The sequence below is a fragment of the Barbus barbus genome (genome assembly GCF_936440315.1).
Source record: "Barbus barbus genome assembly, chromosome: 13".
Lineage (NCBI taxonomy): Eukaryota > Metazoa > Chordata > Actinopteri > Cypriniformes > Cyprinidae > Barbus > Barbus barbus.
The window spans coordinates 7,237,267-7,253,335 of record NC_136741.1 but is presented as its reverse complement, the minus strand read 5'-3'; the positions used below and the strand labels follow the sequence as shown (position 1 = coordinate 7,253,335).

The 16,069-nt window shown below is 39.1% G+C and overlaps 1 protein-coding gene across 12 annotated transcripts in view; it reads right to left on the bottom strand.

The window, feature by feature from the left end:
• Nucleotides 1–668: 668 nt before the first annotated feature.
• The window catches only part of LOC306879471 (bromodomain adjacent to zinc finger domain protein 2B-like), an 81,841-nt gene continuing 66,440 nt past the window's right edge, over nt 669–16,069 (bottom strand). For 5 of the 12 annotated variants that reach the window (XM_079432434.1, XM_079432438.1, XM_079432439.1 and 2 more), the window contains 18 exons: nt 14,371–14,436; nt 13,959–14,099; nt 12,560–12,811; nt 12,014–12,237; nt 10,969–11,043; nt 10,127–10,355; nt 9,951–10,013; nt 8,987–9,131; nt 8,109–8,887; nt 6,745–7,012; nt 6,418–6,573; nt 5,122–5,282; nt 4,734–5,035; nt 4,082–4,217; nt 3,834–3,980; nt 3,320–3,606; nt 3,086–3,229; nt 669–2,104 (listed from right to left, as the gene is read on the bottom strand). In XM_079432434.1, the coding sequence (XP_079288560.1) occupies nt 1,948–2,104; nt 3,086–3,229; nt 3,320–3,606; nt 3,834–3,980; nt 4,082–4,217; nt 4,734–5,035; nt 5,122–5,282; nt 6,418–6,573; nt 6,745–7,012; nt 8,109–8,887; nt 8,987–9,131; nt 9,951–10,013; nt 10,127–10,355; nt 10,969–11,043; nt 12,014–12,237; nt 12,560–12,811; nt 13,959–14,099; nt 14,371–14,436 (3,732 nt within the window). In that variant the 3' untranslated portion in view covers nt 669–1,947. The remainder of the gene's footprint in view (nt 2,105–3,085; nt 3,230–3,319; nt 3,607–3,833; nt 3,981–4,081; nt 4,218–4,733; nt 5,036–5,121; nt 5,283–6,417; nt 6,574–6,744; nt 7,013–8,108; nt 8,888–8,986; nt 9,132–9,950; nt 10,014–10,126; nt 10,356–10,968; nt 11,044–12,013; nt 12,238–12,559; nt 12,812–13,958; nt 14,100–14,370; nt 14,437–16,069) is intronic. The other 7 variants (XM_079432440.1, XM_079432441.1, XM_079432443.1 and 4 more) reach the window with 2 other exon arrangements.

Genomic DNA, 16,069 nt, shown 5'->3' with positions numbered 1-16,069 from the left:
CAATTCTAGAATGACCCATATATAAGAAGGTTCAAATGCTCACTGATGCTCCAGAAGGAAAAGCCATGCATTAAGGGCTGAGGCGTGAAAACTTTTTGAATTTGAAGATCAAGGTAAATTTAACTTAATTTGTCTTCTGGAAAACACGCTTCTGAAGGGCAGTACTAAATGAAAAAAATATGATATTTAGGCAAAATAAGAAAAATATACTCCTCTTCATTCTGTTCAATCAATATTGATGCATGGCTTTTACTCACTTTTGTGAGATACTGTATATACATTTATATATATATATCTCACCGACTGGCATCAACTCACTATCTTTATCTGAAAGTAGCTTTCGATAAGGACCTTAAATAAATCTGATATCTTTAAGTTATTTTCATGAAAAGATACAAACAGTAAAAGAAAAAAAGAAAAAGAATGAATGAAAGAAAAAAATATTTAGAAGAATCTTAATATTTAAATATTTAAGTCCTACTGTTTTCAAAAAAAAAAAATGCTGCCTATATATGGGTTAAAGACGAATAAAAATGGTGAGTAAAGGCATTAATTTAGTAAAATATTAATTTAAAAATGCATTTTTCACTAATAACATGACCTGTAAAATGAAAGAAAATGAGCCCACAGCCCACGGAAAAGAAATAAAACAACACATTAGACACTGTCTGGATTTAAAAACATCCTTTTAATAAGTCCGTGCCAAACATCCACACACTCGCACAAACACACGCTCGCACTCTCACATACACACACACATACAAGCACACACTAGTGAAAAATAATGCTCCTACAAAAAGAACGCTACCATTTGTTTCCCACAATATCTTTAAATAAAATAACTTCAAGTACTCTGACGCAGGTACAAAAAAACTCTGTTCTAGCTGCCTCCAGTGGGCCATGACGCACACGGGTGCTTACAGAACGCCTGCTGTCCATCTCTGAGCACCTCTGGGGCCTGGGATACTGAAGAATACTCCGACAGCTTTCATATGGGTTCAGATATGAGTTTCGTACAGTATGCCTTTGAGCGGAGGCCTTGATGTGTTGTATATAAGAAAACAATAATGTTACAAAAAAGGGAAAAAACGAAACCAAACAAAAAAGAACAAATTATCTTCCCTATACCCTGTTCTGAAGGGCAGGCACTACTAAGATTAAGGAGACCACAGTGTTTTGTAGAGGATATGTATATACTGTACAAACAATAAATGTATATTATTAATCACTTTAAGACTAAAATTAATTGCTACAAACGTTCTAAGGCATAAACAATATCCAATGTCCGAAACAATATGTACACATCATTCCAAACAAGACTCAATATATTGACATTAATAGACAGTATGTACACATGGGTGCCTCCTGCTTGTCTGTGTGTGTGTGTGTGTGTGTGTGTGTGTGTGTGTACAGTGATGCCGTTAGTTCACGTTCAGAGGGTTGAATACTCTGATGCCATATGGCACAGAACAGTGTAAACAGTTTCTTTTTTTTCTTGGCTTTGTTTCATATTTGGAGAGGAAAAACACAAACAAATAAACATTCCTTTAGATTTAAAGCAGTTTTGCTGTTTCTTCCTTTTCATAGAAAATGAAGAGTGGACCTTTCTTTTATTTAGTCATAAATAATCATTTAAAAAATTAAATACATTCACTATAATATTAACGATAAAGTAAAAATACAAAACTAAAATAAAAAGATATTTACAAGTAGTGGAAAGGGAATTTTCTCCTTAGTACAGCTCTGATGGTTGAAATTTCAGTGCGATTTCTCTTTTTTAGAAGGAAATGGTATTGCACAAAGACACCCGCTGTCTTGTGTCTCTTTGGGTGTTGATGTGGGATTGGTCGGTCCTGAAGGCTCTGTGTCGCAGAGAGCTGCGACTCCTCTGCTTTTGAGCCCCGGTCGCAGGTTTGAAATGACAGCCCGTGGTGGTCCGAGACCACCTCAGTTAGTCTGCTTCAGCAGCTCAGTCCACCGCTTCTCAAAGAACTTCCTCATGTTGTGCCCGGCCCGGCCGATGTCAGAGTTGTCCTCGTTGAACTTCTCGCAGTTGTCGAACACCAGGTTGACATCGATGATGAACGTTTCTAAATTCTGATACCTAAAGAACAGAAAAAAAGAAGAAATCAGTAACTGCATCTGCATCTCATTATTAAAGAATCATAAAATACTTAAATTTTTCGGTCACACTTTATTTTAAGGTCCAAGTCTCGCTATTAAACCATTAACTTTGACTATTGCCTTAATAAACTCCTAATTTGCTGCTTATTAATAGTTAGTAAGGTAGTTGTTAAGTTTAAGTATTGGGTAGGATTAGGGGTGTAGAATATGGTCATGCAGAATACGCGCTTTATAAGTACTGATAAACAGCCGATATGTTAATAATAGACATGCTAATAAGCAACTAGTTAATAGTGAGAATTGGTCCCTATACTAAAAGTGTTACCTTTTTTTCTTTTTATGTTAAGATAAGTATGTGTTACACATAATGGAAGACAGTGCTATCTATATTTTATTTGTATTGTTAAGAAGAAAATAATTTAAGAAATTAAGTTTTTATGAATGCAATTTTTATATTTTAAAGTTGAAAGTATTTTATTTTAGGATACATACCCTATATTTATTGTGATTTTATGGTCATGGATATTATGTTAATTTATAAAGTTAATATTTTTGCTTTATTATCTTTATTAATATTTTAGTCATTTAGTTTGGTGGAAAGGGTTTAAAAGAGTATATGTGGATATGTTAATTTGTATAGTGTATATTTTTGTGTATTTATTTATTTGTTCATGTATTTATTTATACATTTATATTTATGCTCATTAAGATTTATTTGAGTCATAAATTTTATTCCAGAGCATTAATTTAAAATCTTAATAAATAATAATTTTCAAAATAAAATGCACAAATAAAATATGCTTTTAACTATACATATTTGTTTTATACAATTTATAAAAGTATTTATTTTAATAATTAAAAAAACAATTAATAATTATTAAAATTTAATTTTGGTTAATTTTCATCTTCCCGTATTTCATGCCACCTTCCCAGCTTTTTCTTTTTCACATTTTTCACTTACTGGCTGCTGACGAGTTTCTCACGGATAGTGGAGAAGTCCATGGGTTTTTTAATGACTTTGCGGTAGCCTGGGACAGATTTGAGGTTAACCGGTGTGAGGAAGGGCCAGGCATCCTGATGACGTTCCAGTTCAGCTAACAGAATCCTGAAAGATACAAACATACATGAGAGCTGCATTAAAACAAACATTTAAATCCTGGAATACACACAGAAAGTAATAGAATGTGGACGGAACCTGCAGAGGCCCAGGTCCCGGTTGTTGTCTCTGGCTGTTTTGGCTCTTTTTACACAGGCAGGGTTGTCTGGTTTGGGTGCTGGGGGCGTGGAGGTGTTCTTCTTGGCCTGGCTGGAGGTGGAGGCTGCTTTCTTTGGGGTGCTGTTGTTGCTGCTGGTGGCTTCTTCTTCTTCACACGTCTCAGTCTGCTTCTTGCTTTTCTTGGCTGCTTCTGTTGCTTTTTTTCCTCCAGTGGCTGGTGGTGCACGATTGGGATTCTTCTTAGATTTAGGTGACTGACCGCTTGCCTGAAAGAGTGTTCAGGACAAGTTCAGATTTACAGGTTCATAATGCTACGTTTACAACACATTAACATATATGAATACACTTAACACTCCAAATAAGTCAATGAACACAGAACACATCACTGCTCACAGTGCATATAAGCTCATCATCTCAGAGACATAGCTCTGAAAACATGCCCCTCAGCAAATGAGCACTTGTACTCATGATGATGTGAACTGGAGGCGGTTACCTTGGAGATGCAAGCAGGGCAGTACCAGTCTCCCTCTGGGATGTTGGTTATCTTGGGTTTGTGGCAATAGGTGTGACACCCCTTATCACAGCCATCACACAGCAAAAGCAGGTCTTCATTATCACCCTTTCGGCACATCTGACAGTACTGCAAACACAAACAGGCATATAAGCATATGGACTGCAACAAATATTGTAGATGCATAACCAAAAAAGTGAACCCTGTGGTTTGTGCATGACATGACTTACCACTTTCATGATGGACCTCTCCCAGGCGATGGATTTCTGGAGCTGCTGTAGACACATGGCCAGCTGAGAGGAGCTGCGTACCTCGCTCAGCGCCTTCCGCCACAGCTTCATCCCCGGAGCAATCTCTTCCTCTCCCCTGTGACACACAAAAACACAATGCACAGATCAGAGAGGGGGTTTATTTCAAACCTGTAATTTGTTCTTAATGTCTATTTCAAATTGAGAGGCTGAGACTCTGAGCTTTCAACAGCACACACATAAACACACACACACACACACACACACACACACACACAGACTATATAGTGTGATACAATTCTGTGGCATGACTTCACAGCCACACATGAGGATGGAGAGCTGTGTGTACCATGCACTAAGAAGTATTAGAAAACAAATCAAGTTGTGATGTTTTCGAACTCCGTCAGTGCACTGCTGATTAAAACCATGCAGCCAAAAACAGGAAAAGTGCAGGCAAGGGAGCGAGAGGAAGAAGAAAAAAAAAGAAACACACAGCACGAAAACCAAAATCTGAAACCAGAGCCAAGGTGAGAACGGATGGACGGACGAGCAGAGAAGCCCCAGTCAGCAGAGAGAGGGGGAGGGGGAGGATGAGGAGGAGCAGAGACGAAGGCTGGCAGTCTGGATGACCTACCCTTCCCCTCCAGCGCTAGTGGATGGAGCAGGTGCGGGGACAGTGACTGTACCCACATTATCCAGTTTGATCTGGATGGTGGTCCCTAAGGGGCTCCGCAGGTACCTTCTCTCAATGTGACGCTCCAGCTCTGCCAATCGCGTCACTGCGATGTCCAGCGGATTGCTGGGTCGACGGATCAGGCCTTTCTCTGAGCTTCGCTCCTCCTGAGACTCCGCCCCAGGGCGGGGCTTGGGGAGGGGCTTGTGCTCATAATAGACTAGGTCCTCTCTTTCAGACTGTGGTTCAGGATACGTCCAGCCCTGAAAAGCAAAGGATTGTGGGGTATAGGTTAGTAGAAGAAATTACAATGATTTGATGCATTTCTGGAAGCTGTAATAACGCTCACCTTGACCTGCAGGCTGGCGGATGTGACTTTGCGCTCTAGCTCCTCCACCTGTTGCAGCAGAGCGATGTCGGTCTCCATGGCCTGCTCCTCCACACACCACTCCTGCAGTGTCTCCACGGAAACCTGGCCCTCGTCGAGCTCTGAGACCTCCATAACTGCCACTGCAAACAAAAAATAAGACAGCCATAAGACCCCAGGAGAAAATCACACCCGTAAAGCACAGCACAGCACAATTCAGCTCGTTCTGACAACTGCATGCTCGGCTGAGTCAGTTAGACAGTGTCTTATGAATATTATTTATGACTGCAAACAAGTCAGATAGTAAATTGTGGTTATTCTGATTTATTTTATTTGCATTCTAAATCAGTTAACCTCAAATCTGAATTTGGCGAAATGTGCTCACATTTCTATTCTTTAAAAAATATACTGGGAAACACTTTATTTTACAGTATGCTTGTTACTTGTTCTTACATCAGTTATAACAGTAATTTATGCATAATTACATGCAACTAACCCTAAACAAGTATATGTTGTTAATTAATATTACCCAGTACTTAATGTATAATTATGCTGTAACACTGCAAGTTCTGTCATCATTTACTAAAATAATTAACCAAGTAGTTCACGGTAGCCATTGACTTCCATAGTATTTTTTTCCATACTATGGAAGTCAATGGCTACTGTCAACTGTTTGGTTACAAGCATTTTTCAAAATATCTTTTTTCATTTTTAATTGAAGAAAGAAACTCATTCAGGTTTGGAACAAGTAAAAGGCAAGCAAATTATGACAATTTTCATTTTTTGGGGAACCATCTTTTTAAAATAAAATTTAATATACTTCAGTAATTTATGCATAATTACATGCAGCTCACCCAAAACCAAGTACATGTTGTTAATTAATATTACTCAGTACTTGCACTGTAACAAGTAACCTGCAAGCTCTGTCAGCGTTTACTAAAATTATTAAATCAAACTGACGGTAGCTGTTGACTTCCATAGTATTTTTTAACAGAAGAAAGAAACTCAGGTTTGGAACAAGTAAAACAAGTAAAAATTTTAAGTTAATGAAATTTTGTTTCGTTATAAGTCTTCCTTGGATTTAATCTAAAAAGAAATATGCAGTGTGAAGGTCTTTTTCCATCATTTCATGACAAATCATGTAAATGTGGTAATATGTTAAAATGGGTTAACAATGATCAATAAACAATCTCTGGCAGACTTTGGTCTGCTTGAACTGTTTCATGGCTAAATCTGTAAGATAAAACACACACAAGCATACTGAGTGATTCAACTCACCCTCTCGGTTCTTGTTACATGTCTGCGCTATGAGCTCCATGGATTTCTGCAGCTGTTTCTGCAGGGCTCTCTCTCGGATGCCTCTGCTGTGGAGAGTGTTCACTAGCGCTTTAAGCTCCTCCATGTCTGTCACCTTCCACCAGCCCAGCAGCATGTCTGCCAATCAGCCAAAACCATTTCCATCAACAACCGCAAACAAAACTCAACTAATGACTCGTTGTTGAGAAAAGAAAAAACTAAAAGTGCAACATTATTACTTAACAGCTAGGTGGAGTAGCATTTGTTTGCATTATTTCTGAGTAAATTAGTTGATGGTACTTCACTCACCCTCTGGTATGGGCTGGGGTTCAGTGTGGTCGTGATTCCTAGGAAGGTCCAGTGCCACTGGAGAAGGAGCAGATGTAAGCTTCTCCCCAGTGGGAACGGGAGAACCACTTTTGCTGGTTGAGACGCTGGGTGCCAGCAGGGGGCTGACGCTGCCCTCCACTGAGGGATATATGTGCAGGGGGCTGCTGCACAGGGGGAGATTGGGGCTGATGACCCCAGCGGACCAGTTGCCCAAAGGTAAACCAATCAGAGTTCCACCTGGCTTTACCTGGGAGGAGATCATGAAAATCCATGAGATACATGATGAGCATCCATATCATTTAGATCAGTGCTATGGGGCTGGGAACGAATGACTCGAACTCGAGACTCAAGAGATGAACAAATCAATTCTGTTTCCGGTACAGACTGCATAGCTTCAGTTTAAGGGGATGTGACGTAACAAAAGAACTAACGAGATCGGGAGGCGAGGAAAACTAACAGACTGCATAACCTGAAACAATGAATTAATCTCTGTTTCTCTGTTTCTTCTTAATTTGGCCTTGATTGGATTAGTTTTAATGCATTAACAGCCTTATTCGTAACGTCGCGTATGTGTTGTGGAACTTGGCTATTAACATGTAACATTTTAATTATATTCTGCTGAAATTAACGAAATTACTTGAAAAAAGATTTGTTCAGTTTGATGAAAGAGATTCAAAGATCCGAGTCAGTAAAATGATCCGAACTTCCCATCACTACCAAGGAGGTGTCAAAATGACTTCAAATTATTTAAAAGAGAAAGCAAACATTAAAATCAAGATATTTCTTATTTTAATTCCCCTACTGTACAACTGTTTGGAAAAACCTGTATATACGAAGAAGTCTAATTCTGAATGTGTGATTTCTAGACCTGGAAAAAAAGTCATGTAAATGAACAAAATCGTAAAACGATTTTTTCTGGTTATTCCAAGCTAAAACATTTTATCAGGTAGAAATTGTAAGGAAATGTTTTTTTAACATACAGTTAACAATCAATCAATTAACTGTATGTTATTATAACATCAATTGTATTTTAGTTTCAGAATTTTTGGCTTCAGATTTTCAGTTCGGTGCAACATAAAACAATCACAACCAATCAGAACATATTTGAACATTCACATCATCACAACACTTAGGCATATTTCATATAGCCATGTGATGCAAGACTTTGAACCACTGAGATATCACTGTGTGCGGAGCAACCTAAAGTCACGTGAAAGAAATAGAATGCAAACAACTACAAAATATCTTGGTTAGGACAAAAGTGCTAGCAGAAGTGCTTCTCACTTTATCATGTTGGACACTGTAAATATGATATATATATTTCAAGTAGGATGGGTAATTACCTGCCAACTGAGATTGCTGATCCCACCAGGTGAGGGGTTCAGAGGGCTTGCAGATGCAGAAAGAGGAAGCAGGTGATGGTGCGGAGAGGAGGTAGATGGTGGAGGTGGCGTTTTGGGCCGTGTGCTGGGGGTGTTGCTGCTGGGTGAGGACTGCGGGTGTGCAGACGGCTGGATGAGGGAGGTGTCGTCGCAAGGCGAGCGAGGCAGCAGGCTAAACCAGTGCCCGCTGCGCTCACTGAGGACCTTGAGCAGCTGGTCGTTGGCCAGGAGCTGAGTCTGCGCCAGCTGCTGCGGCTGCAGGATGTGCGCAGGGATGCCCAGCTGCAGAGGAGGAGGGATTGTGTGCTCTGCGCTCGGGCTGCTGGCCTCTGTCAGCTTGGAGGTAGTTGGAGAGTGAGCTGGAGATGATGCTGATGTAGTTTCCATAGCGACTGTTGCCGGGCAGCCGTTGTGGGTGTGGCAGAGCCCCTTGGCCCCAACAGGTGTGCGAGACAGTTCCTGACACTGAGGGCTTTGTGAGGGGCGGAGCTCTGGTGGTTGAGGGGGTGTGGTCGCAACCTCTGTTTCCTGCTGTTCTTTTAGTGGGGAGAAGCGCATCTCGTTATTTGCCTCCTGATCAGGATCGATGGGCTTCTCCTCCTCCTGTTCCACCTCCTCCTTCACAGCCCTCTGTATCTCCTCATGCTGATGATGCTGCAGAACGTCCTCCTTAGGCTCCTCTTTGACCTGCACTGGAAAGTTTATCAACCTCTCACGCTCTTTCTCCAGCTCCTCGACCCCTGCATGAGAGACAGAAGGAAAACATAATTAGTGTAAAATTAATGGTGTGGCTGTATGCAAATGCATTTATAGATAGAGGGATGGGTCGAGAGACTCACCTTCTCCACTCTCTAACCCCTCTATGTAAACTCCTCCACACTGCGGGAGGACCCAGTATCTGCGGCGGTACCGGTCCTGCCCATACGACATGGACCGCAGGGCGTGAGACGACTCAAACAGCTTCCGACGGATCAGGTTTTGCTGCTGTACTCACACAGAAATACACATTTTTGAGGGACTAACGGGGCAGCACAATTAATTGAAATTGCAAAATGGATTTGTGCAATTATAAAATCACAAAGGCTGCCATTTATTTAAATAAATATATGCACTGCGTGTTTCAGAGTGAAGTGTGGCACTGTGTTCATTTACACGCAAGCATGATCTGGTGTTTTCAGTGTCTTGAAGCACCTCATTTCCAGATCTGCTCTCAGTTTGGTCGTTTATAATGCACATTTAAGACACAATATGCACCAACCATATTATAAACTTATAAACTGTTTTCAGCAAATGAGCAGCTATACAAGCACCCTGTGTTTTTCTTCCAAAATAAAAACTTGATGGTTTAATGTTTAAAACATAAATATAAGTTGTACATTTCTACTTGTAATTATTATCATTATTATTAGTAGTAGTACTAATTTTCTTATTTGCTTGTTTTTTTAAATAAAATAACACAATAGTAATATTTCTTATTTTGTTTAATATTTTTATTTAGTACTATTACTAACAATATAATTATTATAATAAATATAATAATAATATATTGTTAATAATATATCATTTTCATTATTTATATTTATAGTTATATTGATATATAATTACAAAATCGCATAACCATAAAAACAAGCACAGTAAACCTGGACCTTTAAAAATCAAATCAAATCAAATCAAATAATAAAAAATAACAACCAAACATTTTAAACTGCGATCACAAATTTTATCAAAAAAAAATAAAAAAATATTCTCAATTAGATTTTTTCCACAAATCATGCAGCCATAAATCATGACATCTGAATTTACCTTTGATAATTTCTCAATCTGTTTCTCCAGCTCTTCAACACTTGTGGCTGGGTCTCCTTCATCCTGACACACACACATATGCAGACTCAATCAATATAAAAATATCTGCTAAAGACAGAGTAATTGCTATATGGAAACTACAGTACACTTGAAAGGAATGAATGAATGCCTTTTACCTCATCACACGTTTCCACCTTTTTTCCCTTTTTAGCCTCTTCCTCCTCCTCATCTTCATCCTCATCCCCAGCATCTTCACTGTCCTCATCTTCATCATCGTCGTCATCACTATCCCCGGCCTTCCTCTTGCGCTTGTGACCAATGGCGGAGCCGCCCACAGCCTGAGGCTCCTCCCCTCCAGTGATTGCTTCACGTTTCCCTGTCCGTTTAGCGTAGATTGTTTTCATTCTGCATGAACATATGCATAAATACTGATTAGTGACAAAACTAAGATATTTGCATTTAATGCACCGCTATAACAGTCAGTAAAGGGAAACATTGGTTGTGTTTAACGCCTAGTAAGATTCAAATGTTTGAATACATTTCAGGGGAAGTCGTGGCCTAATGGTTAGAGAGTCGAACTTGTAATCCGAAGGTTGCGGGTTCGAGTCTCCGGCCGGCAGGAATTGTAGGTGGGGGGAGTGAATGAACAGCGCTCTCTCCACCCTCAATACCACGACTGAGGTGCCCTTGAGCAAGGCACCGAACCCCCAACTGCTCCCCGGGTGCTGCAGCATAAAATGGCTGCCCACTGCTCCGAGTGTATGTTCACGGTGTGTGTGTGTTCACTGCTGTGTGTGTGTGTGTGTGTGTGTGTGTGTTCACTGCTGTGTGTGTGCACGTTGGATGGGTTAAATGCAGAGCACGAATTCCGAGTATGGGTCACCATACTTGGCTGAATGTCACTTCACTCCTTCACTTCACTACATCTATTATAGCTGAAAATGCTGTCTCTAGATAGAGAAGTCCTGAAATACAGCCATTATGTTTGCATGAATCAGGCATAAATGTTGATACTCACTTCTTCAATTTGCCCTCCACAATACACTCGTCCTTCCTCAGCACGTTCATATGCTCCAGGCTTTTGTCGATCTCACTGCAAAAACACACAAACCGTTTCGTACTGCTGTAGATACCAGTGTTATTTTAGCATTACTTATGTTTAATTGACTATTAATTTTATTATTTAGTTTAATTAACTTATTATAGTTTAATAAATGTTAAAATTAATTTTTATTTTTATTACATTTATGTGCTTTTTCATTTTTTATACTACAAAAATGATATATTAAAATTATATTACCAAGGTTTAATTTCTCTTTTTTCAGTTTAAGTTTTATTCCCAGTTATTAATTTTAGTGCTTTAACTTCATTTCCAGTTTTTATTAAGTTTAAATATTTCAATCCCCCATTTATATTTTAAATGTTATTCCAGCTTTTTTTAACAATAAGATTTTGATAGTTTTAGGTAATGTTAATAACCCCAGTAGATTCCAGATATACATGTGTGATAATGTCACATGATGAACACAAGCTGTTGAGGTTCCTGTGTTCATATGGCGTATTAAAAGCTCTGTGAACGTCATACTGTGTGACCCCTCCACCGCCTCTTTATGCCCTATTATTTCAAGATGCATATTTCATATTACCCAGGCAGGCCTGACAGAATATAAGCATGTATCACTTTTATAATGTAATCTCTAGTCCAAATGAATCATTTGTGTTTGAGAATGTCTTGCATAGGTGTAATTAGTTGATTTTGAATTAATGTTTAAAATATGTGACATATTTCTCCAAAAATATGTTGTTTGTTTAAAGTAAATAAAGTATTTAATTGCATCATTTTAAAAGGTCTTGTTAGCATGCTATTAAGTTAACTGTTCTTTAAGGATTATTATTTTATCAAGGTTGAAAATGTGTGCTGTAATGTATATATTGTGATAACAAAAAAAAAAAAAAGCCTTGTATAAACAGTTGTGCTCTGTACCAATGTAAACATCTATCAAGTAATCAAGAATCACTGCAGCTGAACTTTGAAAATATAAGTGGAATCTATTGGTTCTTACCTGACCACGCTTTTACTGCAGGACAGCTCATTTACCAGGAAGGCCAGGACAGCGGCTTTCTGAGCCGGTGTGTGGGCCTGAAAGGCTTTGGTCCTCAGACTCAGAGAAAGATCAGCTAGCTCAGTCTGAGAGCAGTGAGCCTCCATGTACAGCTGCAAAACCTCAGACACATTGTCCCGATTCATACCCACACTGGTCAGGTGGTCACCTAAGATAGACTTAGCCTGATGGAGAAAAAGGAACAGTTGCAATTTTGCTAACCCTTTTAACCAAAGATAGACAGATCATTTATATGCAGTGGCACACTGACTTAGTAAGTGATTTATGTGTTAATTAAACCAGAGACCCTTTCCTCGATTAAATTTGATCACAAGCACCCACAGGAGACGCATGTTAATACCAGATGTAAACAGAAATGTGTCTCTGCTGAGCACTTGTGAGAGGGTCACTTGAGACAGATGTTAATAGCAGGTGTAAACAGGCCTGAAAGTACACTTATTACATTGACAATCACACTGGAGTAACCTCCAGGCATTTCCTCCTCACCCTGTGTCCTTGAGGCAATCCTGGGTCAGACACAGCAGACGAGAGTAGTCGGACCAACAGGTCCTGCACTTGCCCCATGCTGTTGCCCAGGTTGAGCAGTCCCTCCTGCAGTATACCCAGAGTGGGCAATTCTGAGGCATCTATGCCCAGGACCTTCCCGAAGCTCCGCAGGAACTGCACCACCATCAGGCAGTCCGCAAACACACTCCCGGGAAGAACCAGACCATGGATACGAGGAATCTCAGGAAGGGGCTATAGAACGACAGAGAAATATAGAGAAACAAGTGAGACAAAATGTTTGTAAACATTATGTTTCAAATGAGCAATGAAATCTGACAAGAATAGTATCAAGTCTGCTACTTTTGCTCAAATCATGCAAAAAATGTCTTTCAAGCTGATTTAGTTCATGTGATTCAACATTTCGTTAAATATTTATTTATTCGTATATTTGATTGTTTGTTTATGAGTGGCCTTTCACCTTACTGCCTATTGTCCAAGCCAGGATGTTTCCAACTCAGATCAATACATATATAATAAATAAAAACAATTTACTTAAGTAAAAAATACATCTTAGGTGTTGTAATAATAATAATAATTATTATTATTTGTAGTAGCAGTAGCATTAGTAACTCTAATTATAAAAAATTAAGACAAAATTCAATTACTGCTGTAAATTACAATTGTACTGTAAAATAAATTTCATAATTATAATAATTAAATGCACTGCATCCTTTACTCTGAAACACACAGCACATCAGATTATTACAATCAGTTATTTAAGTAAATTGCAGCCTTTGACTTGATAATCACACTAAGTTATATCGCAATTATTGCGCAGCACCATTTATTTATTTTAATTTTACATAAGATATAATTAAGCTTTTCATCAACCCATGAACCCCCTGCAGTTCCCTCACAAACCCCAGCTTTAGATAATGATATAATAAATGAGTTGTCTTTAGTACAGTTACAATATAAAAACCACTTACTTTATTATAGAAACATGTTGTCTGTAAACACTGTACACTGTAAAAATGGGTCTTTATACTTTATGCAGCAGCCATTATATTTTAAGAATGAGGTCTTTCCCCATAAGCATCAAAAAGTTTGAAAACTCCTGGTCTAAGATTCAAGGCTGCTAACTTTCATCATAATGCTATCTTTATCACCACTAGGTGGCAGTATTCTGTCTTCACTGTGAAGTGCTTTGGTAAGATTAGGATATGTGTATGACATCATATCTCTGAGAGTTCTGATTGGATGAGTCTTTATGTTAATGGCTCATTAAAGAAAAGATAATCTTACAAAAACAATCTTATTCTAAATAAAGGGTTCATAAATGATCGTTAAAGTTGATTTTTAAACAATGCAAAACTTGTCTGAAATCCAGTTCCATTACCTTGTGATCCGTCAAACACATGTCTTCATTGGGTTTCTTCATCTCACGGATCAGCTCCAGCTCCAGCCTCCGGAGCTCCATTTTCCGCTCCTTGTTGAGGCGTTTCTCATCACGTTTCTCTTGCCTGAGGCGTTCACGCTCCTGCGGGGTGAAAGAAAGACTTTACTAACCAGTTGGATGCCTCATCAGGTGTGTTTGACATTAGGGTATTATGTTCTACAAGAAAACTTTGTTTTGGAGAATGAGGAATGTTTAGGGAACTTTATCAAACTACATCAAAATTATTTGGTGAAGCACATTCAGGGAATGTAGCAGAGCAAGTAGACGTGACGTGAGAAAGCCTTGAGGTGCAGAGAGGAGAGCGGAGTGGTGAGGGACAGTGTTTTTTATTTATTTATTTCGTTTTGCACACCTCAGCTTTTTTGCGAGCCTCCACAGCTTTCATTAGCATAACGTGCTGTCTCCTCCTCTCCCTCTCCTGAAAAGACAGAATGATTCCATCGTTCAGTGGAGGAAAGCAGAGCATACAGATCCACACAGAGAAAACAAACAAAATATAAAAGCCAGAGACAGACGATAGAACTGATCAGCGTGGTTTAGCATGTTGCACAGAAAGAGAGAGAGAAAGAAAAAACATTGCTATGGCCAGGATGAGGCAGCCACAAAAACGTGTGTTACAGCTGATCAGACGGGAACAAAAGAGCGAAAAGAAAAGCCACAGATGTAATGGGCAGGTCAGAGGAGGAAAGCTGTCGGTGCATCTTGAGTTAGATTAGCGTAGCTACTGTTAGAAGCTAACAAGGGAAAATACATCAGATTTCCCTTTAGCCTCAATGTCCTGTCCTTACAGTGAAGCACGTTGTTATGTCACTGTTATTATGAATTTAAAGTCAACATGAAATCATAACTGACCCAATTTACTTTCTTAATACACTTTTCAGGTATCTTACGGAGTATCTTTCTTTAAAATGTAAAACTGGCAAATAACTAATTTATGGCTGAGATTACCAAGAACTCAGACTGCTGGATAATGTAAAATGTGCACTCAGTAATTTGTTGTTTATATTGCGCTACCAATGTCTTGGATTCATACTGACATCTAGTGGTGTGGATGTAGCATCACGTGAGTTTCAGTTTCAGTTAGATGAAAAGATCTACAAATTGAATTGTTTAAATACAAGGGTGATAAAGAGATCCTTAACCCAAAAGTAAAAACTTTGTTCATCTTCAGAACACAAATTAAAATATTTTTTATGAATTTTGAGAGCTTTCTGACCTTGCATAGACAACAATGCAACTGACATGTTTAAGGCCCAGAAAGGTAGTAAGGGCATCGTTAAAATAGTCCATGTGACATCAGTGGTTCAAGCTTAATTTAATGAAGCTACGAGAATACTTTTTTTTGCGCAAAGAAAACAGAAATAGCTACTTTATTCAACCATTTCTTCTCTTCCTTGTCAGTCGAAATTACAGTTGAACCACTGATGTCACATGGACTATTTTAACGATATTCTTACTACCTTTCTGGGCCTTGAACGTGTCAGTTGTGTTGCTGTCTATGCAGAGTCAGAAAGCTCTCGGGTTTCAACAAAAATATCTTCTTAAGGGTCTTACGGCTTTGGAATGACATGAGGGTGAGTAATTAATGACAGAATTTTCATTTTTGGGTGAACTATCCCTTTAATCAAGATGACGTGAGCAGTATTTGGCTCGTTATGTGTGATGATCTTAAGTTTTATTGCACTACTGATATGAATAGAGTCTTTATCTTATGTGAGTGTACATGATTTTTAAATATATATTTTTCAAAAGTATTATTCCATCCATCCATCCATCCATCTTCTTCCGCTTATCCGGGGCCGGGTCGCGGGGGCAGCAGTCTAAGCAGAGATGCCCAGACTTCCCTCTCCCTAGACACTTCCTCCAGCTCTTTCCACGTCCCTAGAGCTAGCTTCTGTGTCCAGGGATCGGGTCGTCGAGGCCCCCGCCTTCGACTGCTGCCCGATCCTCTTTGCACCGGCCCCTTACGGTCCCTCCTGTAGGTGGTGAGCCCACGGGAACAAAAGTATTATTCATTTCTTTAAATTCTAAAAATTGCAGAGTGCACCTCT